At 40.9% G+C, this 26,827-nt stretch overlaps 1 protein-coding gene and 1 long non-coding RNA gene across 2 annotated transcripts in view; both read right to left on the bottom strand.

Annotated features, from left to right (window-relative positions):
- Positions 1-159: 159 nt before the first annotated feature.
- On the bottom strand, positions 160-7,264 carry LOC119423317. Its single transcript, XR_005187461.1, has 3 exons — positions 7,247-7,264; positions 2,371-2,416; positions 160-184 (listed from the first exon to the last, which is right to left on the bottom strand). It is a non-coding gene; the product is annotated as an uncharacterized LOC119423317 (long non-coding RNA).
- Positions 7,265-7,694: 430 nt separating this feature from the next.
- The window catches only part of LOC119424096 (unconventional myosin-XV-like), a 27,082-nt gene continuing 7,949 nt past the window's right edge, over positions 7,695-26,827 (bottom strand). Inside the window, exons 7-15 of the mRNA XM_037691565.1 lie at positions 22,285-22,398; positions 21,859-21,972; positions 21,727-21,785; positions 14,682-14,805; positions 10,103-10,198; positions 9,821-9,952; positions 9,255-9,380; positions 9,093-9,170; positions 7,695-7,700 (exon numbers count right to left, since the gene is read on the bottom strand). Coding sequence (XP_037547493.1) covers positions 7,695-7,700; positions 9,093-9,170; positions 9,255-9,380; positions 9,821-9,952; positions 10,103-10,198; positions 14,682-14,805; positions 21,727-21,785; positions 21,859-21,972; positions 22,285-22,398 — 849 coding nt within the window. The remainder of the gene's footprint in view (positions 7,701-9,092; positions 9,171-9,254; positions 9,381-9,820; positions 9,953-10,102; positions 10,199-14,681; positions 14,806-21,726; positions 21,786-21,858; positions 21,973-22,284; positions 22,399-26,827) is intronic.

Here is a 26,827-nt window from a genome sequence, read left to right on the forward strand (position 1 = left end):
GGAACTCGTGAAAAGTATGAATATATTTCCCTATATGTCATACTACACATTTATGGTACCTCTGAATAAAATATGAGTACTGAAGCCGTACGGGGAAACCCTCTTTCCGGATAAGGATGGTTTCCAGTATCCCTGCATGCCTGAGTTGACTTGTCACAAAGTCCACATCAAAGACCCCAGGAAGCTGGAAAAAAGCAAAAGTAAAACAGCAATGAGCCCTGAAACGAACAAAAACAGTTGACTTTCACAGAATTATCTGAAAACAAAAAACACAACCACTTTCATTTTGTTGTGTGTCATTCTGTGATGAACTTCTGATGATTTCATTTTAATTTCATCTATAGGATTTTTGACCCTCCCAAAAAGGAACTCAGCATCTTCATTTCTGCCACTTCCAGTTCTGTCTCCTGTCTTTTTGTCCATGTCTCTGTCTCCAGACCATACAACATAGCTGCTCTCACCACTGTCTTGTAAACTTTTCCTTTGACCTTTGCTGACACCCTTTTGTCTCAAATCACTCCTGAAACTTTTCTCCATCACTCCATCCTGCCTGGACTCTCTTCTTCACCTCTTCACCACACTCCCCACTCCTGGACAGTGGACCCCAAGTCCTTGAGGTCCTGCACCTTTGTGACCTCTGCTCCTTGTAGCCTCACTGTTCCACCTCCTCCCTCTCATTCACACACATGGACTCTGTCTTTCTGCAGCTGACTTTTACATGATGGCTTAAAATGTTTTCTAACAGCTACAATAATACATCAGCTGATTATTCACTCCATAGTTGGCATTTAACTTTTTTATGTTAGGAAATTATGTCCCACCAAAAAAAGAAAAACAAGCCAACCAGTATAGTTTAAATAGAAATATTATTTTGGATCCCATCAAATCCTCAGCTATCTGAATGTTAAAGTGATAGTTGTGTTATTTTGAAGAGGCTGAATAATCTGCGTTAATCATGACTAATAATATTGTCCTGTACAAAGTACAGGTTTTTCTCCTCTGTATTCTAAATGCAGCTTCTGGTGCAAAGTGGAAAATGTTGATCTGCAAGTGGATTCAAATTTTCCAGCACATTTTTCAGATTTTCTGAGAATTATATGAATTAATAAAAAATAAATAGTTCTAGACAAGTGGAACAATTTGACCTAATATCCATAAGCTGTATTTATTAGATCAATTAATAAAATAAAAAGGCACCCCTGAATAAACATTGTAATGTGGTTCACTTTGGAAACCAATACACCAACATTTGATCAGTGACTAAATATAATGAAATGATGACTTTAAGACAACATAGTTAAAAGTAACTAAGGAGCGTTTATTAGTAACACTTTACAATAAGGTACACAACATTTGCTTAACTACTAGGGAACGCCTAGGAACGAATCAGGAACAAATCAGGAGCTAATGGGCACATCAAAGTCCATGCTCAATAATCCAGGCATACAATCCAACATGTTTCAGTCAGGTCATCTGGACAGCTTCTTTTTGTGTGCTGAAACGTTAAGCTCTACATGCATTGGCAAAAACAAGCTTTGCTACACTACACACAGCAGTACACTAGATGCGTTTTAACTTTTAATGAGCTTTGCTAGCTTCCCCATACTCCTTCACAGCACTCTTTTCTTTCGGCTGCTCCCTGCGTCAGGGGTCTCCACAGCGAACTAAGTCGCACGAAGACTTGGAAGTTTGTTTTTTTATTTTTACGCCGGATGTCCTTCCTGATGCAACCACAGACACCGAGCTACCACAGCCTCTGTGTGGAGCAGAGAGCTGCATCTAGGACACCCGGAGGAGCAGATGGTGGGGGCCTTGCTCATGGGCCCAAAGTGGGGCGAATGAGGGTGGGAGCAGGTGTGGGTGCTTCACCTACTCCACCCACATTTTTGATGTTGTCGGTCCCGGGGCTTGAAACGGCGATCTTACGATCACAGGCCACCTTCTCTAACCTCTGCGCCACCACTCCCCTTCATATACTCCTTCACAGCACATGGTTACACAATAAGAAGCACACACCTATCACACATGGCTCTAACAAGTTGTTTTTTTTGGCTACACATTTCTTGCCACTGTAAATGCGTAGCCAGTAATGAGCTTTGCTGCCCAACACATAACTCTGCACAGCCTATGATTAGCCAGTAAGGATAGCTCTGCTACTCATAACTTTGCACTGTGCATGCATGGGCAGTAATGAGATTTGCTATGCTACACAACAATACATTCACAGTCATCGATGCTATTCTATACAAACCCCTGGACTGCAGATGTAAAACCATCAACAAGCTTTGCATTAGCTGCTTCATAAACATGCAAATGTTCATTGTTAAAGGTCAATCAAAGGGGAAATCTTCAGTTGAAAGGGGCTGTTACCTTGGCATAGTTTGGCTTCAGGCAACGAATAAAAGTGCTTTTACACCTGGAATCGAGAGAAGAAAACAAATTAATCAGTGTAGAATTTAATGTTTTAAATCAACACAGAGTAGCAAAATCTTGTTTCATATAAATATTCTACTATTATTAATGTTTAACATTTATTGTAAATTCATCTTTAGTAGATCCCTGCATTTGCACCTTTACTTGTGACACATCTGTGCTTAATAATTGATGAAGTAAAGAAAGGGTTTACATTTTTCTTTATTCACAGTAAGAAGGTTCTGCTTTAACATATCAGATAAGATATTTTATGTAAGGACTGCTTGTTGTCCCAGTGCATGTGTTGCAGGTTATAATCCTGATCAATTTAACTTTATTAATATTAGGTTCATTTATTTGATTATCTGCATTTGTGTGCTTTCTTAATTATTTTGCCTTTTGCACCTTTGAAATCAAATTAAGTTGTCTTTATTTGGATTAGGGGTTAGTTTAGCACCGTGACCTAGCAGGGATGTCAAACCCACTTACAAAAGGGGGCCAAAATTAAAACCTTATTCAAAAAAGAGCTAATTTCAGAAACTACATTAACTCAAATCAGATACCCAACATCTTTTCTTGGTCACAGGTTCCTCAACAAGAGCTGAGATGATTTCACATATCATCTTGAGGGCCAGATGTCAACGTGGGCCACATTTGGCCCCTGGGCCTTGAGTTTGACAAATACGAGGATCAACTAGGGGACTCCCCCACACTCAATAAAAGCGGGTGAATGGATAAGCAGTTATCCGGTCTCCTGTGATCATTTTCTCTTACTGTCTCCCTTCTTTTAAGCAGTAGCATTTGAAGGCGACATTGAAATTGTACAACAGCAAAGTAAAAAGTTCAGTACTACAGCCAGGCAGCCAGGTGATCATGTTTTAGTACACAACTGGATACCTTGTGGTGGCCCAGGAAAACTAAGGACTCATTGGGAGGACATTGTCCATATTGTTGTGTGCCAAGTAAATGAAAATGCCCCAGTTTATGAACTCAAACTCAACAAAGGTCAAAGGATGTCAAGGATCCTTCATTGCAATCTGCTTCTCCTATGTAACTCTTTGCCTCTTGAAATCCCAGTGCAGGCTGAAAAGAAGAGGAGAAAAGTTTTAAATAATGAAGGTGTGGAACAGTTGGAGGAATAGGATGATGATGCTGATGAATACTATCCTGTGCTATTGCAGCGGTCATGTCAGCCTGAGAAAGTAAACCCTATGCACAACCCAAGAACTGGTGGGTATCCAGTTCAAGGACATCACAGTACCTGAAATGGATCATGAACAAGGAGAAACAGCTGTGATGGAGTGTGAAGAGTCGGGCACTTATCATGAGGAAAGAATGATGGAGAATGTCACTGAACAACCTGCTTCATCAGGGAGGGAGCCCAACGACCTCAACGGCTCCACAGGAAGCCCAAAGTTTTTACATATGAGAGACTTGGCTCAGCAGTCTGCTACAACTTGAGGACTTCACCACAGCCTACACACCTCACAATGCCATGGATGAACACTGTTCACCCATACTACATCTCACATGGTCATCAGAAATGAGAGCACAGGACAAGCTGCACCAGTGAATCCAGAGAATGCACATACATTGGATTCACAAGATAATGGACTGTTTATTATGACACTCACAATGAGGGACTATTCTCCATGTGATAAGTACCTACAGTTTCACTGACGTGTTGGCATCCAAGCCACAACAAACTATTCCACAAACTCTTGTTAAGGAGTCACATGATGAATTTTAGGATGATGGACAAATAGTGAATTTTAAGTTGTTTGACAAAATAGACACTGAGTGTTTACCCTCAAAATGAGAATGTCTGAAAAGAGTTCCAGCCTGTAAATTGATTTCAGAGAGAAAAAACAACTGTTAGAAATGTTCTTAAGACTGACGTGTTGCTTCACATGTTTATGACTGCTTCCTTTTCCCAACACAGCAAGAGTTGAGATGTTGGGGACAACATCTATTTTGAGGGGGAGTGCGTTGCAGGTTATAATCCTTATCAATTTGACTTTATTAATATTAGGTTTGTTTATTTTGATCATCTGCATTTGTATGTTTTCTTAATTTGATTTAAAATGTGCAAAAGGCAAAGTAATTAAGTTTTCTTTGATTGGAATCGCCCATTAACGCCATGAGCTAGAGGGGGATGACTAGGGGGACTCACATGCTGTTTCTCCGACAATCAGTACAAGCGGGTGAATGGAGAAGCGGTGAGCCGGTCCCCTGTGATCATTTTCTCTTACTGTCTCCATTCTTTTAAGGGTTAACTTTTGGAGGCACCACTGGGATGTTCAGTGAGAGAATCATTCCCAAGATTCCTGTGAACTCCTCATGCTGATCACTTCAAAACAACCCAAGCATCGCAGACAGACTTGCAGAAAACACAATGTGCAGGTCTTCAAACAGCAGTTAGTTTGTATCCTGAAGTGAGCCCTGACAAACTAGGAATCATCACCAATCAGTTGAAGTCAGTGGGGCCCCATTTTATTGTTTCTGAAATCACAGTGTGTAAAATGGAGTCGGAGTTGGAAAAAGTTAAGTTGGAGATAAAATGAGCATTGTATAACTTGACAGCTGAGCAGATGATTAAAGTACGCACCACACTGTAACTTTCAGCACCTGGAACAGAACCTTTATAGTAAAACACGCAGTCACCTCATTTCATATGTCATCAAATATCTTGAGCAAGAGGAACTGGCCAGCCTTGAAGATGAAGGCATGTCAGAATATCTCAATATCTGGGACACAGTAAATAAAATATCATCTGTCCAAACTCAATCTGATGACCAGGAAAGGCTTCAAAAAGAGCTAGAGGCACTCAGATTGTCATTACAACAGAAAGAAAAAGAGGTCCAGTATGTCATGGACAGAAAATCACTCCCTCGCCCACAGGTTTCACAGACAAGTGCGACTCCGTCATTTTTTCAAGATTTTGTGACAGACAGGAGAGCCAGGCCAGAAGGATAGGCTGACATGTTCTAGTCTGGCAAGGCAGATTGAAAGTGGGCTGACCAAAAGATATTCAGAGACAGATATTATTGATGCTGTGATTCGTGCTATAACACCAGGCCTACAATTACGGAGCTATTTGGAGGGAAATCGATCGTCATCCTACCTGCTCTGTGTAGAAGCTTAAGGTCTCATTACCAGGAGAGGGGTGCCACAGATTTATACAAGCAGCTAACTTTGGAGGTTCAGAGCAGCAAAGAGTCCCCTCATAATTTTTTAATTAGGCCAATGGACCTGAGACAGAAAATTCTGTTTGCCTCTCAGGAAGCTGAGTCAGTTTTAAAATATGACCCTGCACTAGTCCAAAATCTGTTCATGCATACCATTTTGACTGGTTTGCAGAATGACAACATCAAGAGTGATGTTCAGTCTTACCTCACAAAGTCTGACACACCAGGTGAACCCTTTCTGGAGAAAGTGAACATTTCTTGTACAAATAAAAAGGAGAGGCAAGACAAAAAGAGGCATGTTGCCCCATGAAGGGCAACCAGTGTGAGTGCTGTCCAGCCTGGTGAGCTGCCAAAGGAAACAAAACCTTCCACCCAGCAAAGCCGATATTACATGTCCCCTGACATGTTATCTGAGATCAAAAGATGCGTTCTGACATGGTGTAGACATGAGAGCCGAAGTGTCCCAAATTAGGGAAACAACCCCAAAAAACACTACTGCACAGCCCAAGCAACCCCCACAAAGTTCAGAACAAGTGTCTACTGCAAGTCCAGTGTTCCCATCTACAGAACAGTCCTTCAGGTCTATGTCACCAATGTTGCCATTTTACCCTCAGCAGCACCCAGAATTGCTGCAGGAGTACAGGCCTCAGTATGTTCCACGATGGATGAGAGGGACTGCACAATTTCAACAAAGGTTTGCTCCACACCGATATTACCATGTACCATGTTCTGCATGAACTTTAGTGTTTTGAACCACTTTGGCATGACTTTCTCAGAGGAGTTGATGGGGGAGAGGGCAGGCCCCTGAGGCCATCTTAGTCCTAGCAAACTGTTTTTTCCCCATTATGGAGTATGCTTTTGTTGTGGAATCAGTTTTGTTTGTTGGCTCCTCAGATTGAAGAAGTCCTTTGGATGAAGGACGAAATGTCTCAGCTTATAAAAAAGAAACCATCCAGATGACCTGACTGAACAATGTTGGATTTTATACCTGGATTATTGACAATGAACTTTGATGTCTGCAACACATGCTTTACTTTCTAGCACTTCCCACAGAATGCCTCTGGGAATCATGTCAAAAACCTTCTCGAGCTCCATGAATGCATATGAACTGGGGAGTCAAACATCCACGACCCGCTTAGTAACACCCCCAAGAGAAAAAACTTAATCCACTGTTCCACAACCAGTAAGAAAGACACTATTCCTCTTGAATTCAAGGGTTGGAAATCAGTCAGCACCACCCTTCCAACACCTTGAAGTAAACTTTCCCAGGGAGGCTTATTGACGTGATCCATGGACAACTGAAACGTATGTTTGTCTTCAAAATGCCAGAACAATTTTCTTAAAAGTTAAGTCAGGACCTCTGGACGATTTCTTTTTGTTGAAACATTTCGTCTTTTATCCAAAAGATTTCATCAGTCTGAGCTAATTATCACAGAGAAGGTGCCATTCATAAGACTGATTTTGTTGCAGCTCCTCAGACTGATGAAGACTTTTGGAATGACTTTTTGGACCTTTTAGGATTTTTGGAATACAGGTCTCTCTTGTAAATGAGTCCTCGTGACTCAATGAGACTAACCTGTACAAATAAAGGTTGAATGAAAAGACTAAAGCTTTCAGAAATCAGCTGTTTGAAGCTGATCCTGTACCTCTGCAGACGGACGGTGAGTTCAGTCAGAGACTGGAGAAAATGTGAAGCAGCAGTAGAGGCCTGTTGGCGCAGTCCTTTCCCCCTCCAGCCCAGTTCCCTCTGCTGGATGTAGTTATCCTGAAGCTTCCGAAACAATTCAGAAATCATCTACAAAACCACATTAAACAAACACAATGATCAAAATAAAAACAATTCCAATAGTCATCAATAATCATAAGCAGCTTTGTACACAGTAGGGAAAAATGCAACTACGATGATGTGGAAAAAGTATTTGTCTCTTTACACATTTTGCTTCTTGTCACAATTATTAAACAATTTATTTAAGTGTGACAAACAATCTTCCACAAATTTGAACATCAAAACTTTCAGGTCATGAAGCAAATGATGCCACAGACAATCTGAGGAAATACAAAATGCAGTTTTGCCAAGCCCAGACCTGATTACTCCTAGACCTGTGGAATGAAGAAATCTCTTACGTTTATCCACAAAGAAAACACTGAACAGTGGTTAAACTCCCAGGAGTTGCTGCCTGACCAAAACTACTCTAAGATCACATTGACAACTCATCTAGGAGGTCCAAACAGAACTCAGAACAACATCTGAATCCCTGAAGGCCTCACACGGATCAGTGAGGAAAAGTAAATGGACTGCACTTAAATAGCTTCTGTCTATCTGATCAAGACACTCAGAGGTCTTCACTCTACAATCTGTGCCTCATTTATTCATTCATACAGCTCTATACTAGATCTCTACAAAGATTAATCAGTGATTTATCACATTCATACACCAATGGGACACACATCAGAAGCAATGAGGGGTTCAGTGTCTTGCTCAGGGACACTTCAGCATGTGACTGCTGGTGGAATCAAACCCCAAACTTCTGGATTGGAGGACGACTGCTCTAACCACTCAGCCACAGCTCCCCCAAGTACATGAGTCAACCAAAAGAAAGAGACAAAAATGGCCTCCATGGGAGAGTTCCAAGGCAAAAACCATTGCTGAGGCAGTGCTTTGTCTCACATTTGCCCCCCCCCCCCCAACAAAAAACAAACAAACAAACAAACAAACAAAACCTTTATCAAACTCAAAACTCCTGGGAAATATTCTGGAACTTTCTAGAAAACGTGGATCTTGTTACATCTGGCGTTAAACCAACCCTGCATTAAAGGAGAAGAAGATCCAACCTATAGTCCACACAGTGATGGTAGTACGATGGTCTGTGGCTGCGTGGTGGGATGACCTACTGTGACTGACAGAACAAATGGATTCTGCTCTGTCAGGAACTCTCGAAGGAGAACGTCTGGCCATCGCTTGGGACTGTAAGCTCAAGCTCACCCGGGCTCTGCTGCAGAACATGCAGCACAGCAGCAGCGTTGCTCCTCAGCAACACTCGTCACCAGTTCTCACACAGAACTCATCCAAGGATGGCAACTATTAGGTTTAAGGACAATTACTTGTTCTCTCAAGCTCAGGCTGGCTTGGACAGCTTCTTTCACCTAATTAACAAAATATTCATTTACAAACTGCATTTCATATTTGTTCAGGTTATTTTTGTCTGATATTAACATTTGCTTGATGACCTGAAAAGTGTAAGCATGAGTAAAATGTAAAAACTGAAAAAAATCTGTCAAGGGAACAAATATCTCCACAACACTGTAAATAAATCAGATTGTATGTTTTTAGGTCTTTATGAATTCTGATAAAATACAACAGTTCTATAAATTTATAACTCAATATTAAATCAAAATATTTGTAAAACTGGTTTCTTTCAAACGTATAGGAAATATATATATACATTTGAAATGAAAGATTTGGAATATTGTTAATAATTTATTTTGTGCCACCTTTATACGGCTGCTGGCAAAAAGCTCCACCACTTCTGTCCTAAACTGGTCGTGGTTCTTATTTCGGAAATTATGGACCTGTAAAAAGTTCAAGGCATTCTTTGTGAGTCAAATTTAAATGTGCACGTTGCAGCGATGTGAAGTACTTGAAACTTGATGTACCTGGTACGTGACAGGACCAGCATAGTGATAAATTGTGAACACTGGCAGTGGGTTCTTAGGCTTGGCATACAATGGGTTGCTTGCATGGTGGTAGTGGCATTTTTGGAGGAAAGTGTGGTCTGTGGCCTGTTCAGGAAGACAAAATACTACAATGTGACAAGAATGGAAGACAGGCGAGTTAAAAAAACATAAAACAGGCAAAGCTCAATTTTAAAGATATTGAGCTACAATTTGACTTGAAGTATCGAAGAGTTAATATCAAAACACACGATAGCTGCTCACATTTGGCACGTTTGTTTAACATTTTACTAAAAACCATTTGTAGTAAACTTTGTTTGTTAGTATTTTAAGTAAGAGGTAGATACACGGGTGTTCTTTCATTTTTTGTCCTATATTTTGTTTGTTTAAAAAATGTTGCATTTGTAGCTAAAGACAGGGGGAAGACAGAAAGACAGACAAGAGATAATACTTTCCAATGTACTGTATGCTTTAAGAGTTTGAGATTAACTTGCTATTGTGACTGAAAAAATTAGAATGATGTTTGGGACTGACAGGGAGGCCGGCACCTGTGGAAGGAAAGTCTGATCATCCAGAATACGAAGGATGCCGTGTGGCCTGGAGGAAATCAACTCCAGACATAAGCTGAAGTTTTTGATTGGCATCGGATACCACTGGATCTGTTCTGCACTGTACTCTTCCTGTAGGACGGACACACACACGCACATGCACGCACGCACGCACGCACGCACGCACACACACAGAGAGAGTAAAGTTTTAAGGATTTCTATGTAGAAATGAAGACATCTAGAAAGTGAACTGCTGTCATTGTTCATGCACCAACCACCGACCTGCTCCTGAGAGATCACTGCTTTGTTGACAAAGTGCTGCAACTGCTCATTGGCCAAGTTGATACACAACTGCTCAAAGCTGTTCACGCTCAGATCCTGCACACAGAAGAAGTGGGACGTCACCTACATTAAAGTAGCATTAATTTGAGCTAAAAACTAGAAAAACATGCAAAAGGGGGTGGGGGGTAAAGAAGTGAAAAAGAGAGTCCAGGCAGGATGGAGTGAATGGAGAAAAATGTTCAGGAGTGATTTGTGACAAAAGAGTGTCAGCAAAGGTCAAAGTACTAGTTTAAAGACAGTGGTGAGAGCAGCTATGTTGTCTGGTCTGGAGACAGAGACATGGACAAAAAGACAGGAGACAGAACTGGAAGTGTCAGAAATGAAGATGATGAGGTTCTTCTTGGTATGGTATAAAGTTTATTCATTTAAAAAAGTACAAAACAATTCCATAACAATATAAAAAAACACAAGAGATTTAAAATGAAAGGCAGCAGAAAGAAGAAAAAATCTTATTATATCTGCCCTTTTTTCAAACAATTAGTTCAATCATAATAATCTTCAAGTAACAGAACAAAATGAATAACTCTTTCTAATTTTTCTAATTCTAATACAAAACACACACTAAGCTACTTCATATATACTTTTTTAACAATTCAGCTTTGATCTTTTTCTTAAATGTGCACATTGACTTGGCATTTTTCACATCACTCTCTAGAACATTCCACAATCCAACTCCTTGGATTGAGGTAGACCTTCCCTTCAGACTAGTTCTGAATTTTGGTTTGACAAATATCTCTATCCCCTTAAGATTGTAATGTAGTGATGTACAAATTGTACATCACTACAAATGTACAAATTTTAGCTTTAGAATGAACACATCGACATTACTTTCAGCTCTCTGAACACCACAAGCCGAATCATGCTGTATCAAGCTCAAAACTTGGACCTTTTCACGCCAACATTCAGCGTCCATCTCAATGACAGTCCCCGTACGGGCCACCAGAATGTAGTGATGTAGGGCTAGGTTAGCTTCAGTTAGCTTAGAGCTCCACTACAGTCAATTTTTAATAACAGGTTCTCACTTTTTCTAGCTACTAGACAGATATGTGACAGAGTTACTGTGTTGTTGATGGTTTAATCAGTGACATGAGACGTTAATTTTCTTTGACCCATCAAAATGAATGTGGTCATTTATTAACAGAATCAAAATTTAACATCAAAACATTGTACACTTGATTATGATCGGCTCTGATTAAAAAAACTTGGCACGTTTTACTTAATAAAAACAACAGACATTTCTGAAGATATCTGGATTAATTACTGGCAAGATAGAAGTTTGAAGATGGGAAATGAAGGAGTTTGAATGGAGAAAAAAGATGCGGAGGAAGAAAGTTTGTTGACGAGGAATGGCACCATTCATCCGACCCCAGCTCAGCCTCGGTACACTCGGTAGTGAAGCGACTCGTTACCTTTGCAGAAGATAGGTCAGCTCCGGTACGGAGTTCCTTTTCAACGCTACCTTTCAGCGTCTCCTTAGGATGGCTGAGAATCGTCCGAAGTAGTGACGGTACTCCGTTCAACAACACGCTCACCTCCCGGGTGGACTCACATGAGCTGTGAGTCCGTCAGCGGTTCCACTCAGATGTGGAAGGTTCCATAATCCCAACTAGACTCGGAAGAACTCCCAACTAACTCCAGCACTTCAGAACTTTCTCCAGGCACTACAACTTCAGAACCAGCCCTTTCCCTCCGAACTGGAACTTTTCTGAACTTCTGTTCTGACTGGAACTAGGAAGTGTCGACTTTTAAAGAGTTCTGCTTCTGGTCACTTTTGGGAAGTCCTGATTGGTTGAAAGAACCAACAGGGGTGTGGTTTTAGTGACGTCAGAGGGTCATTACAAGTCAGAAAAACAGCTGAGATGTTTAGGAACAGAGAGAGAAATGTTTTGGAGAAATGACAGACTTACAGGTGCCAGTTTTCTTGTTCCTGTCTGAGAGGTTTAAAAACACGACGGTTCGTTCCAATAACTTGCTTCGGACTGTCTCCGACTTTTGACCGACATCACTCTCTCATGTCAGACAGAAGATCAAAAATGCATAATTACTTTGTAAAATAGACATTTAACTTGATTTCTACTTTGTATGGGGATTAAAATCATTAATACTGTTTCACAGTTGATTTAAAATGAGTGGTTCATTTCAACATTTAAAAATGGTTTGAACTAAACACACTTTTGATTATCAAGACATTGTAAAATAGTAATGATAATATGAAAAAGAGAGTGTTCTTTCAATTGATTAATTCAGGATACAATTAAATAGTCTCTGGATGAGCTAATTTGTATTTCTGGATTCAAATCAATGAAATAACAGTTCCTGTCCCATGAAGGTCTTCAGAAGCAGGTTTGACCGGAGGCCTAGTTCACTACAATAACAACTTTGTCTTTTAATAAAATTTCTTTGGATATTTAATGGTAATGTGTTATTTTGAGCCCTATACATAACTGATAAAATACTGTAATCTACCAAATCATGGAACTTCAGTAACTTCAGTTGATAAAATAATGTGCTTGATGGGTGACAGTAATGCTTTCTGGTGATAATTCTTACAGCTCTTTTCTGTAAAATAAAAATAGGTTTTGTAAATGTTTTACACGCTTTCCCCCCAAACATCAATGCAATAGATTAAATGTGGAACAATGATTGTGTTATACAACATGTACAGAGTTTGTCATTTAATAATTCCCTGACTTTGTATAGTACTGCAATAGATTTAGATATTTTTGTTCTTACAGAATTTATGTGATTTTTCCATGTTAGCTGTTCATCAATGATTACACCCAAAAATTTCATCTCATTAACTCTACAAATCTCAACACCCTCAATTTTAAATGGATCATCAACAGTTCTCTTTTTGTTACTAAATATCATGTATTTAGTTTTATCTAAATTTAATGATAATTTATTAAGTTTAAACCAAGTTTGTATTTTATCAAATTCTGTCTTCATCAATTCCAACATCCGTTTTACATCTTTACCCAAACAGAAAAATGTGGTGTCATCTGCAAAAAGGACACATTTGAGGAGTTCTGATACATTCACTAAGTCATTCACATATAAAATAAATAACTTTGGTCCAAGTACAGAGCCTTGAGGAACTCCACAAGTGATTTTGCACAGGTCAGATCTTACACCATTTATTTGTACAAACTGTTTCCTATCTTTCAAATAGCTAGATACCCAGTGTAATGCTGGTCCTCTTATACCATATTTATTTAATTTTTCAACGAGAATAGTGTGGTCAATAGTATCGAATGCTTTTTTTAAATCAACAAAAATACTAACACAATACTGTTTTTGATCGACAGCAGTAGTTATTTGTTCTATTATTTCCATGAGAGCCATTGATGTAGAGTTTTTTGCTCTAAACCCATACTGACTGCTACTTAAAATGTTTTGTTTAGTAATAAATTTATCTAATCTGGTCACAAATAGTTTTTCTAGAATTTTTGAGAACTGTGGTAATAAGGATATTGGTCTATAATTATTGAACACACATTTATCACCATTTTTAAAGAGAGGAACTACCTTAGCTACTTTCATATTGTCTGGAAATATTCCTTTTGAAAATGATAAATTACAAATATATGTAAACGGCTCGATAACATAACTCATTATGTCCTTTACAAACATCATATCCATGTCCACCCAGTCTTTTGATCTCTTATCTGTAAGATTTTTTACTACATTCATTATTTCTTCTTTGTCAGTTCCATTAAGAAAAATACTGTTGTCACAACTTATATCTGAATGGTTCACATTATTGTCTACTTTTGGTATTTTAGCTGCAAGGCTTGATCCAACGTTCACAAAATGATGATTAAATCCATTTACAATTTCATTTTCATCATGGATTTCATCGTCATCCTTCAAAAAATATTGTGAAATACCTGTTTTTGCTTTATGACTTTTCAGAACACTATTTATTACTCGCCATGTAGCTTTCATATCACCATTACTTTTATTTAATAAATCACTATAATATTCCTTCTTGTGTTTCCTTATAATCCCTACTAATTTATTTTTATACTTCTTATATTTCTTTTAGGCCTCTTGTGTTCTCAATTTCAAGAAACATGTATACAAATGTATACAGCATGTCCTTAGTGACAAGGATGGAGAAGATCAGGAATGAGATCATCAGAGGTACAGCACAGGTTGAACAACTGGGAGATAAAGTTAGATAGACCAGACTGAGTTAGTTTGGACATGTCCACAGGAGGGACAGTGTTTTGGACATGTCAAGAGGAAAGACAGTGGTTTGGACATGTCCAGAGGAGGGACAGTGGGTATATTGGTAGAAGGATGTTAGAAATGCAGCTGCAGGAAAAAGACAAAGAGGAGACATATGGATGCAGTTAGAGAGGACATGGAGGTAGTTGGAGTGAGGACAGAGGATGCAGAGGACAGAGTGAGATGGAGGAGGATGAATCACTGTGGTGACCCCTGAAGAGGGAAAAGTCAGAAGGCGAAGGAGGAGAAGGAAAGAAGAAGACGTGACTGGAGGCTGCTTACCAACCTCAAACCCATAGATGTCCACTATACCCACAGTGCTGTCCATTTCTGAGGGATTCAGCCAGTCATTGATCTGCTCCAACAACCAGTCAAACAGGACTGAGTACAAGGCTTTGGCAATGGCATCTCTGGAGACAAAGACAGGAAGTTACCTCGACTTCTCATTTAGAACTAGAAGACTTAACCATCTAAAACTAGCAAGTAGAGTTATTAAAACTGAAACATTTTGAACATTGACTTTCTCTGAGTCTAAAAGACCTTGGATATTGTGATTTACCTTTGTATTATGTGTTCTTTCATTTTTTTAAAGTAATTTGGGTTGCAAAACGTAACAAGATAAATGTTAAAATACAGTGAAGTGCATTTGCTGTGCTGACCCTTGGAACAACAAGTGTCAGAACAGATACTGGTTCATCATTGTAGTTCTTCTAAATCTGTTTCACTAAGGTTTGACTGCACATTCTACACAGACACTCAGACTGACCAGTGGAAATAATCAGTGCTTGTAGGTAAACACATGCAAACACATAACAAACATTTTTGATTAGTGTTTATTAAGAATTAGGAAAGACATTGATCAAAGAGGCAGTTCAAATCTTTTAAAGTGGGGTCTGTGAAGCAGCTAGCTGTAACAGTTAGCTTGCAAAAAGCCACAGACTATTTAATCAAATTATTATTAATATTTAATAACATTTAATCTAACTAGATAATTTACATCTGCCTGATCCCCGTAGTCGAGCCTGGCTCGCACCGCGGGCTCGCACCGCGGGCTCGCACCGCGGGCTCGCATCGCGGGCTCGCACCGCGGGCGCGCACAGCTGCGAAGTATCTGGTCCTTGGAGGCACGCTTCAAACTCCAAATATCTGAAACAGCTGATCTGTGCTCCGAGCTCAGCTTTACCTTCATCTACTGGTCCTACAAAGATTGCTCTGCTGAATGTGAGGTCGCTGACAAATAAAACTTTCATCTTAAATGATTATTTCTACTCCAATGAGCTGGACTTCATGTTTGTAACAGAGACCTGGCTCGTCCCTGGTGCGTTAAGTGTTTTTTCTGAACTTTTGCCGGTGGATTGTGCCTTTTTTAATGCTCCAAGGACTTCTGGTTGGGGTGGTGGATTATTAACAGTTTTTAAAAAGCTCTGGAACTGCAGACAGCTACAGGCTGTGACTTTTCAGAGTTTTGAACTGCTGTATTTTGAGCTGGGCCGCTCCAACCCAACACTGTGCTGCCTGATCTACAGACCACCCTCATACAACAAAAACTTCATAAGTGAATTTTCTGACTTTCTGACTGGAATACTGCTCAACTACGACAGGCTCTTGATTCTGGGAGACTTTAATGTGCACGTTTGCTGTCCTGACAAGCCTTTGGTGCAGGAGTTTCTAAATCTGTTACAATCTTTCAACCTTGTGCAAAATGTTGTTGGTCCAACTCATCACCAGGGCCATACACTTGATTTAGTTCTGTCTCACGGTTTATCTGTGGTTAAAATGGAAGTTGGGGATGCTATTGTTTCAGATCACAAACCCATTTGATTCCAAACCTCTGTTATTCATGAGTCTAAATCCTCCGCTCCAGCCAAGAGTTGTCGGATATTTAACTCTTCAACCGCTGCTCTTTTTTCCTCTGCATTCCTTACTGATGCTGCTTCAGTCCCTGAAACCTCTGCCTGTATTAGTACGCAGGAGCTGCTCAGTAGGCATGATGCGACCTGCTCTAAGATTTTAGACCTCGTGGCCCCGCTAAAAATCAGGCGACCAAAGCGGGCACCACACCCCTGGTTGAACGCGACCACTCAAGCAGCCAAACGTCTATGCAGGAGAGCTGAACGCAAGTGTAAGAAGGACAAATTACAGGTTTCTTTTATTATGTTAAAAACATGTTTGAAAGACTATCAGAGCATCGTTAAATCTGAAAAGAACAAATCCTTCTCCCAAATCATTGCTTCAAACAGTCATAATCCCCGTGTTCTTTTTAATACCGTAAATTCCATTTTAAACGTGCCTCGGTCTGCCAGCATGGAGGCCTCTGTTGACATCTGCAACAACTTTACCAGATACTTTGCTGATAAGGTAGAGTTGATTAGGTCATCCATCCCCCAGTCCACAACTGACCCCTCTGTCTTTGTCCCTTGCTCAGCTGTCTTCAAACAGTTTGAACCCATTTCACTCCCATTTCTAAACAAAGTCGTTGGTCAGATGAAACCCTCTGGTTCCCCCGCTGACCCCATTCCTGCGTCGTTTTTCAAACAAGTTCTACCCACGATTGGACCCCCTGTTCTTACTATTATAAATAGTAGTATTGTGACAAGTGTGGTTCCCGATGTTTTCAAACATGCAGTAGTTCATCCGTTAATTAAGAAACCTGGACTTGACCCTTCGACTTGCTCAAATTTCAGACCAATCTCAAAACTTCCCTTCCTGTCCAAAATCTTGGAGAAAATAGTTTTTATTCAATTAAACAAATTTTTAAATGAGAACAGACTCTTCGAGATTTTTCAATCTGGTTTTAAGCAACTCCACAGCACTGAAACAGCATTAGTAAGGGTTTGTAATGATATTATGATATCAAACGATTCTGGTCAGTTTTTGGTACTTGTGCTCCTGGACTTTACTGCTGCTTTTGATCCTGTTGACCACAGTATCCTCATATCACGGCTGGAACAATGGGTTGGGATCACAGCTGCTGCATTAGAATGGTTCTGCTCAAAGCTGAGTGGCAGGAGTTTTTGTGTCAAGGTTGATAATAATGTATCCGCTTCATTACCTCTTTCATGTGGGGTCCCACAGGGTTCGATTCTTGGACCCCTTCTGTTCTCACTTTATTTGCTCTCACTGGGGTCCATCCTGAGGAAACAAGGTCTTTCATTCTATTGCTATGCTGATGACTGCCAGATCTACCTGCCTGTGAAACCAGAAAGTGTTTGTTCCATTCACCCTCTGTTAAAATGTCTGGATGACATTAAGGCCTGGATGGCTTCAAATTTCTTAAGTTTTAACAATGGCAAGACTGAAGTCATTGTCTTTAGCCCTAGCTCAACTGCCGCCACTGATCCTGTCAACCTGGACTCTCTTCAGCCATATCTAAAGCAGTCTGGTAAAAATCTCGGGATGGTTTTAGACTCTGACTTCAAGTTTGACAAACAAATCAACTCTGTTCTGCAGAAAAGCTTCTTCCAACTCAGACAGGTAGCTAAGCTCAAGCCAGTGTTGTCCAGACCCGACCTTGAGAAACTAGTCCATGTAACGAACCCCGTATAATGGACCAAAATCACCACCACAAAAATCAATTAAATAAAGTTTATTAACTGATGAAAACGGCAGGATGGACCTCGGCAAGCTTTCGCAGACTGTGGACCGGTTCCAGGTTCCAATCACCGATCCACACGAACAGTCTAAAGATGGAGAACGGTTAGTGGTTGTGCAGGTGACGAGAGTGAAGACAAAGTCAGATGAAAAAACAACCACTAACCGTCTCAGTGATGATGGGGGTTCTGAAGCGCTGAAGCGGGTCCAGCTGACCCGGATGACTGCTGGAGGAGCTGGGTCTGGTGAGAGACGACAGTCGGCAGCAGCTGAAGCTTGCAGCGAGGTCTGCAGGATAAGTTGGTGTCTCCAGCACCGAGCGTGATCCAAAACAAGCGAGTGGTGGAGAGTAGAGCTGGTGGGGATGATCCGAGAGACGTGGTCGAGCAGGCGTGGGTCAGAACCGATGATCAGATGCCGAGATAATCCAAGGAGCAGACGAGAGACGAAGTCAGGAGATCCGTGGGTCCAGAAGCCGGGAGGTCGAGCCGAGAGGAAGGGAACAGGAAACGACGGGAGGACAGAAACGAGTAAAACAGGAATACAAGGACTTGAGAGGACAGGACAGGGACAGAGCGTGGTCATGAGCGTGAGGTATTTACTAACTAAAAGTGTTCAACTACCGGGCACCGAAAAAGAGTCAGCTGTGAGCTTATAAAGGGAGAGGAGGACAGGTGCAGCCAGTTGAGCGCAATCAGCGCTGCTGGCTGCAGTGAAGACAATGTTAAACTAGGAGTGAAGACAAACCTCAACCCACATGCAGAGAAAGAAAAAGAAAAACAAAAGAGTAGATCCCCAGAACCAAAACAAGTGAACAGAGTGACACAAAAACCTAACTGACAGACGTGATTCGTGACAGTCCATGCCTTTGTCATGACCCGATTGGACTATTGCAACGCACTGTATGCTGGGATCAGCCAGGCCTCCATCTCATTTCTTCAGCTCGTCCAGAATGCTGCAGCTCGGCTTTTAACCGGAAGTCGTAGGTCTGAACATATTACTCCAGTTCTGTCCTCCCTTCACTGGCTCCCTGTTCGTACGAGGATAGTCTTTAAAATTCAACTGTTGACCTTCAAATGCCTAAATGGCCTCGCACCCCTTTACCTCTCTGAGCTTCTGGAACCTTACGTTCCCTCTCGGGCCCTGAGGTCATCAGATCAGCTGCTTTTGGCTGTTCCAAAAACAAGACTGAAGCTCAGAGGAGATTGGGCTTTTTCAGTCATGGGCCCCAAACTCTGGAACAACCTGCCCCCCAACATCAGGCAGGACACCTCCCTTCAACCTGCCCCCCCCAACATCAGGCAGGACAATTCAATTCAATTCAAAAATACTTTATTAATCCCAGAGGGAAATTATTTGTTGTTGTAACTCGTTATCCTCATTTCATTAAGAGATGTTATAGATACTGATGCTGTAGACAGGAAGGATCTCTTGTAAAGGTCCATCCCACAGTGGATCCTAAGAAACTGGCTGCAGATGTCGTCTGATCTGTCCACCCAGACTCGGCTGGCCTCTCGGTTCCCCTCGGGCTGTAGGACCGCCCAAATGCTGGGCAAAACTCCTCCCAGAGCGATGGCCACTCCTCCCAGCAGTCTGACGAGCTCCTCGTCACTGTGGACAGCCAACTGTAGGTGCCGAGGGACGATCCTGTCCTTCCGCTGCCACGAGCCGTGTTTCCTGCTAGTTCCAGGATCTCAGTGGTCAGGCACTCGAGCACAGCTGGCAGGTAGATGAGAATGCATCCACAGAACATCCTTTTCAACTCACTTGAGATTTGGGGCTGTAGTTGAGATATTATTTGAGCTTTTGAGAAGTTAATCAGCTGCTGTTGTTGTAGAAAACTGCCTTGTTGCCATGGTTACGCATCATAACAAATGTCCAAAACTAAAAAAGTTTCAGTAAAAATCCTTCCAGCTGCTCAGCATCTGATACCAGAGGAAACAATCATCCAAAAAATATGATTTACATCCAGAAAAAGAGGAATTAAAGTTTCCAAAGCAAAATCTCAGAATGAAAGTAACAGAGCTGCTCCAACATGCAGCCACCTGGAGCGGTGCAGTTCTAGAACATTTCCAATTCCCTTCCTCACTTCAAGTCTCTGCTTAAAACACATCTGTTTTCTCAGGCATTTCACTCAGTGTAAATTGATCTAGTGTTTTTTAATCTGTGGCCCTATTTTTTAAATGCTTTTTATTAATTCTTCAGTTATTATTATTAGTGTATTGTATATATATGTTTATATATTTTTCTCTTTAATTTACTCATTGATTGTTGCTGTTGTTAAGCACTTTGATAACAGGTTCTGTTTTATATGTGCTCTATAAATAAAGATGACTTGACTTGACTTGACATTTACTGCACAAATGCACTGTGAATGCTTATTGCTGAAGAACTTGCTAAAAAACAGCTGAAATTAGCTAAAACATGTTGAAATGTAGCTGAAATGGAAGAACAAGTCTAAGTTAGCAGAAGTAGAAAGAACACATATTTTCTGAAACAGAAATTGGAACAAAAATTAGGAAATTAGCAACAATATAGCTGAAAAGTAGCTTAAAAGGCAGAAAGAAGCTTAAACCACCAGAAGGAAGTGGAAGGAGCTGAAATGAGCTCAAGAAAGAAATTAATAAGGAGAAATGTAGCAGATATTAACATGAAAAACTTGAATTTATCTTAAAACAGCTTTAATTACTGTAGCTGAGAAATGCTAAAAAAAAGTTAGCTGAAAGAGTAAAACAAGCTTAAATTAGCATAGGAAGTGGAGGGAGCACAGTTTTACCCAATTAGGCTGAAAAAAGCAGAAATGAGCACAAAAAAATGGAAATTATTGAAAAAAGGCTGAAATTAGCAAAAACAGCTGAAAAGAAACACCCCCACCCCCCACCCCAAAATAACAAACAAACAAACAAAAAAACAGAATCTTAAATTACCAGAAGGAAGTGGAGAGAGAACTTTGTTTTCTGAATTAGGCTGAAAAAAGTTGAAATGAGTGCAAAAATGTGGAATTAGGTGAAAATGTTAAAATTAGAATAAAAAGCTAAATAGAAGCTGAAACATTACAAAATGCTGAAATTTGCAGACATAAGCTGAAAGGAGCATAACAACCTGAAATAAGCAGAAAAAAAATTAGAAGAAGCACAAAAATGTTGTAGTTAACCAACAGAATTTGAAAGGAGCAGAAAGCTGAAAGTAGCTGAAATTAACTGAATTTTTTAAAAATTTGCATAAGGAATCTAAGAGAAACTGAAGCAGAACAAAATGTGAAAGGAGCAGTAAAAGTTTGTAAACAGCTCTAAAGATTTGAAGGATATAAAATGAGCTCAGTTCATTTTTTATCAGGAAAAAATGGCCGAAAAGTCTAAATATTTCAAAAAGCTAAAGTTGCACCAGTCATAGTAAGATTTTCCTGAAAGAGCTGAACGTTGTGATTTATGATTTGTTGAAATAGCACAAAACTTGTGGAAAGAGAAAGATACTGAAAAGGACATTTTGGCGTTTGGAGTTTAGTTTTATTTTTTGCTCTGCTTGGTCAACCCATTAGTTCATCAGTTCAATCAGAACTAAACTCTTAACGAGCTTGATGAAAGAACTATTCACATCGGGTTACTTTACTGATGGGTAGGAGTGGGAGTACTTTATGCTGACTCATCTGACAAACAGGGACTTGAACTCAGATGTTAAGTTCTTCACAACTTTCGTCTAGTCAAACCATTGAGCAACTACTGAAAACATTTAGTGGTTACCTTGATTCTATGGCACTTTCCACAGACAAGGGACAGTAGATCCTATCATAGGTGGTCTCCTGCAACAATAAAGCCAATCAGTATGAACATTCTCACCAAGACACCATAACTAGTTTAAGAGAAGCTACTGACTGTAACTCTGTGAGTAATGACGGTTTGCAGAGCTTCTGAGGAAATCTGCAACAAAGAGCCAACCCTCCTGGACTCAGCCTCGCTGAAGATTCGAGCCACTTCAAAGGATTCGCTCTGAAACAACACCTCTGGTTTATCATCTTAATCTTGAAAATGGGTATGACTTCTCATTTACTTACACACACCTCATAGGAAGTGAAGCAGATGTTACCAAGCTGTAGTATAGAAGAGAGGACTGCCCAGATGGTGGAGACCTGATCAGTACAAAGGCCAATCGTTTCAAAGCACCGAACCAGAAGCTGGAAGTCCTGTTTGTCCTGTTTTCCACTCAGCTCACAGGCACACCCCTACAGACAGCATGACAGACGTGGAAATGAGTCTAGAAACTGCAATGAATAAATGGTAGATGTCCTCGATGTACCATACTTGATTTAAGTAGAAATAGGTCTCGGCTCCCTGCAGATAGAGTTCCTGTTTGTCCCAGTCATTCATACCAGCCAGCAGCTCATAAAACACATGGTAGTTCCTCTCCTCAGTGGCCTATATCATTTAAAAGACAATATTTAAATTAAATTATGCAATGTCCTATAGACCCATTTACAGCCTACGTCAGCAAGAAGCTGCGCTCGCATCGTGGCAACGGAAGTACTGCTTCGGATGGTAAACCCAGGCGGTCTTCTCAAACAGAAAACCTTGGTTGAATGCAGAGGTGCACACCCTGCTAGAAGCCAGGAACACTGCCTTCAGGTCTGGAAACTCAGAGGAGCTGAGTAGGACAAGGAAAGAGCTGGTTGCTGGTATTAAGAAGGCCAAGGCCACATATGCACAGAGGATCGAGGGTCAATTCATCTCACAAGACCCTCAGAGCATGTGGAGGGGCATTAAGTGCATAAAAGATTATAAAGGAAGGAGCGAACAATGCCCCAAAGACCCATCTCTGCCTGATGCCCTCAACAAGTTCTATGCAAACTTTGAAGACCCAAACAGACCACCCAGCACCAGACTCACCTCACCACCGGATGAAGAGCATCTCAGCGTGACCTCAGCAGAAGTAAGGAGTACTTTCAGGAGGATTATTCCACACAAGGCAACCGGCCCAGACAACATCCCCAGAAATATGTTGAAAGAACGTGCCGATCAGCTCTGCAAGGTGCTGGCAGACACCTTTAACACCTCACTTACCCTGGAGACAGTTCCCACCTGCCTGAAGACTGCCACCATCATCCCAGTCCCAAAGAGCTCTACAGTGACTGGTCTGAATGACTATCGGCCAGTGGCCCTCACCCTGATAGTTGCTAAATGCTTCGAAAAACTGGTCATGACTCACATCAAAACAACCATCAACATCAATCAGGACCCTCATCAGTACGCATACTGTGAAAACCAATCAACAGAGGATGCCATCTCCTTAGTGGTCCACACTGCGCTCAACCACCTGGAGCAGAAAGACTCTTACGTCCGTATGCTCTTTGTGGACTTCACATCTGCCTTCAACACCATGATCCCCCAAACCCTGATGGACAAACTATTCACACAAGGACTAAGCCCCTTCATTTGCAACTGGGTACTAGACTTCTTAACAAACAGACCACAGTCAGTCAGGGATGTGTGTTGAGCCAGTCTCCCCACCATCACAGACATCTCCACCTCCAGATGCAGGAAGAGGACCACCTGCATCATGAAGGACCACACTCACCCAGCACAGACACGTTTTGCCCCGCTCCCCTCAGGAAGGAGGTTAAGGAGCATTAAGTGTAGAACCACTAGACTGAGGAACAGCTTCTACCCTGAGGCTGTTAGACTCATGAATCTCTAACCAGAATAATCACAGCGAAAAATCACATCATATTGCTGCTGATCTGTTTCATGTTGCTGCTGATCTGTTTCATGTTGTTGCTGATCTGTTTCATGTTGTTGCTGATCTGTTTCATGTTGTTGTTGATCTGTTTCATGTTGCTACTGATCTGTTTCATGTTGCTGCTGATCTGTTTCATGTTGCTGCTGATCTGTTTCATGTTGCTGCTGATCTGTTTCATGTTGCTGCTGATCTGTTTCATGTTGTTGCTGATCTGTTTCATGTTGTTGCTGATCTGTTTCATGTTGTTGCTGATCTGTTTCATGTCGTTGTTGATCTGTTTCATGTTGCTGCTGATCTGTTTCATGTTGTTGCTGATCTGTTTCATGTTGCTGCTGATCTGTTTCATGTTGCTGCTGATCTGTTTCATGTTGCTGCTGATCTGTTTCATGTTGTTGCTGATCTGTTTCATGTTGTTGTTGATCTGTTTCATGTTGATGTGTTCATTCGTGCTCATCTGCTCACAGACTCATGCTCATGTTTGTGCTGCTGTTCGACGTATTGTTTTTATGCTACTAGTGCTTATTGTATTTTTAGTTGATGTTTTTCTTAGTTCATATCTTAGATGTTATTACTGTTTTTCTTTTACATTTTATTGTTGGATGTAACTGGGACCCTGTGTACATAATTTCACTCCACCACATGTACCACATGAGGTGTGTATGACAATAAAGAATCTCTGACTCTGACTGATTCTTCCAACATAACACAAATTCTAACACTAAATAAGTACCACCACCACAATCAAAATGTCAGGTTGTTGCGTTTATGGTTGTTCAAACCGGTATTCACAGGACGGCTTAAATTCTACCACAGATCAAGGGGTAATCGACCGTTTCAGAGCCACCAAAGGCGGCTGTGGCTTCAGGCTGTCAAATGGGTGGATTGGACTGCACAGGTCTGCGGTGCCCATTTTATATCAGGTAAGGCTATGTGTCTATATTTTATTTCAATAGAAACTCTTGTTATCAACAGTTGTTTGTAAAGCATAGACCCACAATTTATAGCTGTTAGCTAGTTATTAGCTAGTTGCTAATAACATGTTGATTACCTCTTGGTAGACGGTAGAATTTAAGCCCGTCCTGGGAATACTGGTTTGATCAACCGTAAACGCAACAACCTGACATTTTGTTTCTGGTGATGGTATTTATTACTAGTGTTAGAATCTGTGTTACGATGGAATACCGCCTGGGTTCACCATCTGAAGCAGTACTTCCGTTGCCACGATGCCTTCTTTTTTTACTAACACTGAATGGGTCTTTTGTCAAAAACAACAAGAAAAAATAAGTATCTCATCGGGGCAGTCAGAGAAGGTAAACCTGTACAAGTCCAGGTCCAATTTAAAATGTTCCATTTTAATTTTACCATGCAAATGTTGGGTTTATATTTGCATCAAGTGGTAATTATGTACCATTGCTGCAAAATCAAGTAAAATGGTGATTTATGGCTTCCTTGTACACGTTATTTACTTTTCTAAATTCAGTCTCATAGTCAAAATATATTTTGTCTGATACTTGAAAGCATCTATTGGATTCAATTTTATTTGGTTTACAAGTCATTTCAGGAAAAATGTATGAAAGAAGAGATCCAGTTCATATCATTCAATAAAATTCAGTCCAAGCCACATTTAAATTCAAAATCAGACTAAAACAGACTCACTGATTCAATCTACCATCTCTAATAAGCACAGGGCAGAAGATATCAGTAGAGAGAAATCACTTTCTTTTCACAAGATAAAACCTAAACCAGCCCAGACTTGGAACCAGGGTGGGTGGCTGTCTGCATCAGCACCGCTGGGGTCTAAGAGGACAGAATGTTGAGGAATATGCAGTACAAAGTACCACTAATTAGAAATCTTCCTTTGATTATCCACTTTAACACTTACAGATAAGACTGGATGTGGACAGCAGACAGATCAATTTGCTTTTCCAGCTTTTGCTAAAACCATGTGACCAACATGGGTATAACCGGATATTTGTTTGAGTGGAGTCCTCTACAAGCTGAGAAATCTAAGCCAACAGGCTGCTGCTCATTTCCAGGAATCAAATGCAGTCAACCAGAAACAGAACTTGAGACATTTTACTACAGGATGTGACCAGCAATTATCACAATTCATGTGCAAATGTCAAAGAGCTGTTGTTGTTCTATTCAGTGTAGCTTCTATAGACTCGCTGCAAAAATGATCTGACTTTAAAATCTTACCTATGTGGGATAAGAGGAGATGGGCTAGAAGGTTTAGGTAATACAGTACAGTATTAGCAATTATCAGGTGACCGGAGTTTTACTAATAAAATAAATTTTGGCTCAAACTGAACACCAGTAATTATTAGCATAACAATCAGTGTCGTTGTAAGCTGATGTCTCTAAGCACCAGCTTGGAGCAGGTGCCGCACCAAAGAGCAAGCAATAAAGGTAAAGTCCAAGCTCTGACGTTCTCAATCAACAAATACTGTAAACACAAAGAATACAAAATATCACAGACAGAGGCTGACGGTGGATTTGATGATGTCACTCAGGGGAAAAGAGCACCAAGTTGGAACAAAGGATTGGGACACGAACAGAATTCTGGGGTGGTCAGGCTATTCAATTCAGTTTATTTATATAGCATCAAGTTACAACAGAAGTGATCTCAGGGCACTGGACAGAAACATGCATGTATAAAAATAATAATTTAACATTATTTATCTGAGGAGCAGAGTGCTTTGAATTTAACTCCCTCATAGAACTCTCATCTTGAGCAAACATGAAGGCGACAGTGGAAAGGAAAAACTCCCTCATGAGACGAATCAGGAACGAGAACCTCAGCAGACAAGCCAGGAATGAGGACCTTGGAAGACAGACCAAGGATGAAGTAAGGCAAGGACCCAGGGCGAGGCGAGGACCCTGGAACCTCTGCAGACCAAAGATCTTCTGTGGTAGACTCCAGATCTTCAACGGTAGGCAAGTCGGGCGTCAGATCTGCAGCAGGAGAGTCGGGGTTTGGAGCTGCAGCAAGCAATGGGGTCAAAGCTGCAGCAGGTGAAGGAACCAGAGCCTGTGCAGCAGGTGAGGGGACCAGAGCCTGTGCAGCAGGTGAGGGAACCAGAACCTGTGCAGCAGGTGAGGGAACCAGAA

Source organism: Nematolebias whitei, chromosome 17 (assembly GCF_014905685.2).
Source record: "Nematolebias whitei isolate Nwh7 chromosome 17, NemWhi1, whole genome shotgun sequence".
NCBI classification, from domain to species: domain Eukaryota; kingdom Metazoa; phylum Chordata; class Actinopteri; order Cyprinodontiformes; family Rivulidae; genus Nematolebias; species Nematolebias whitei.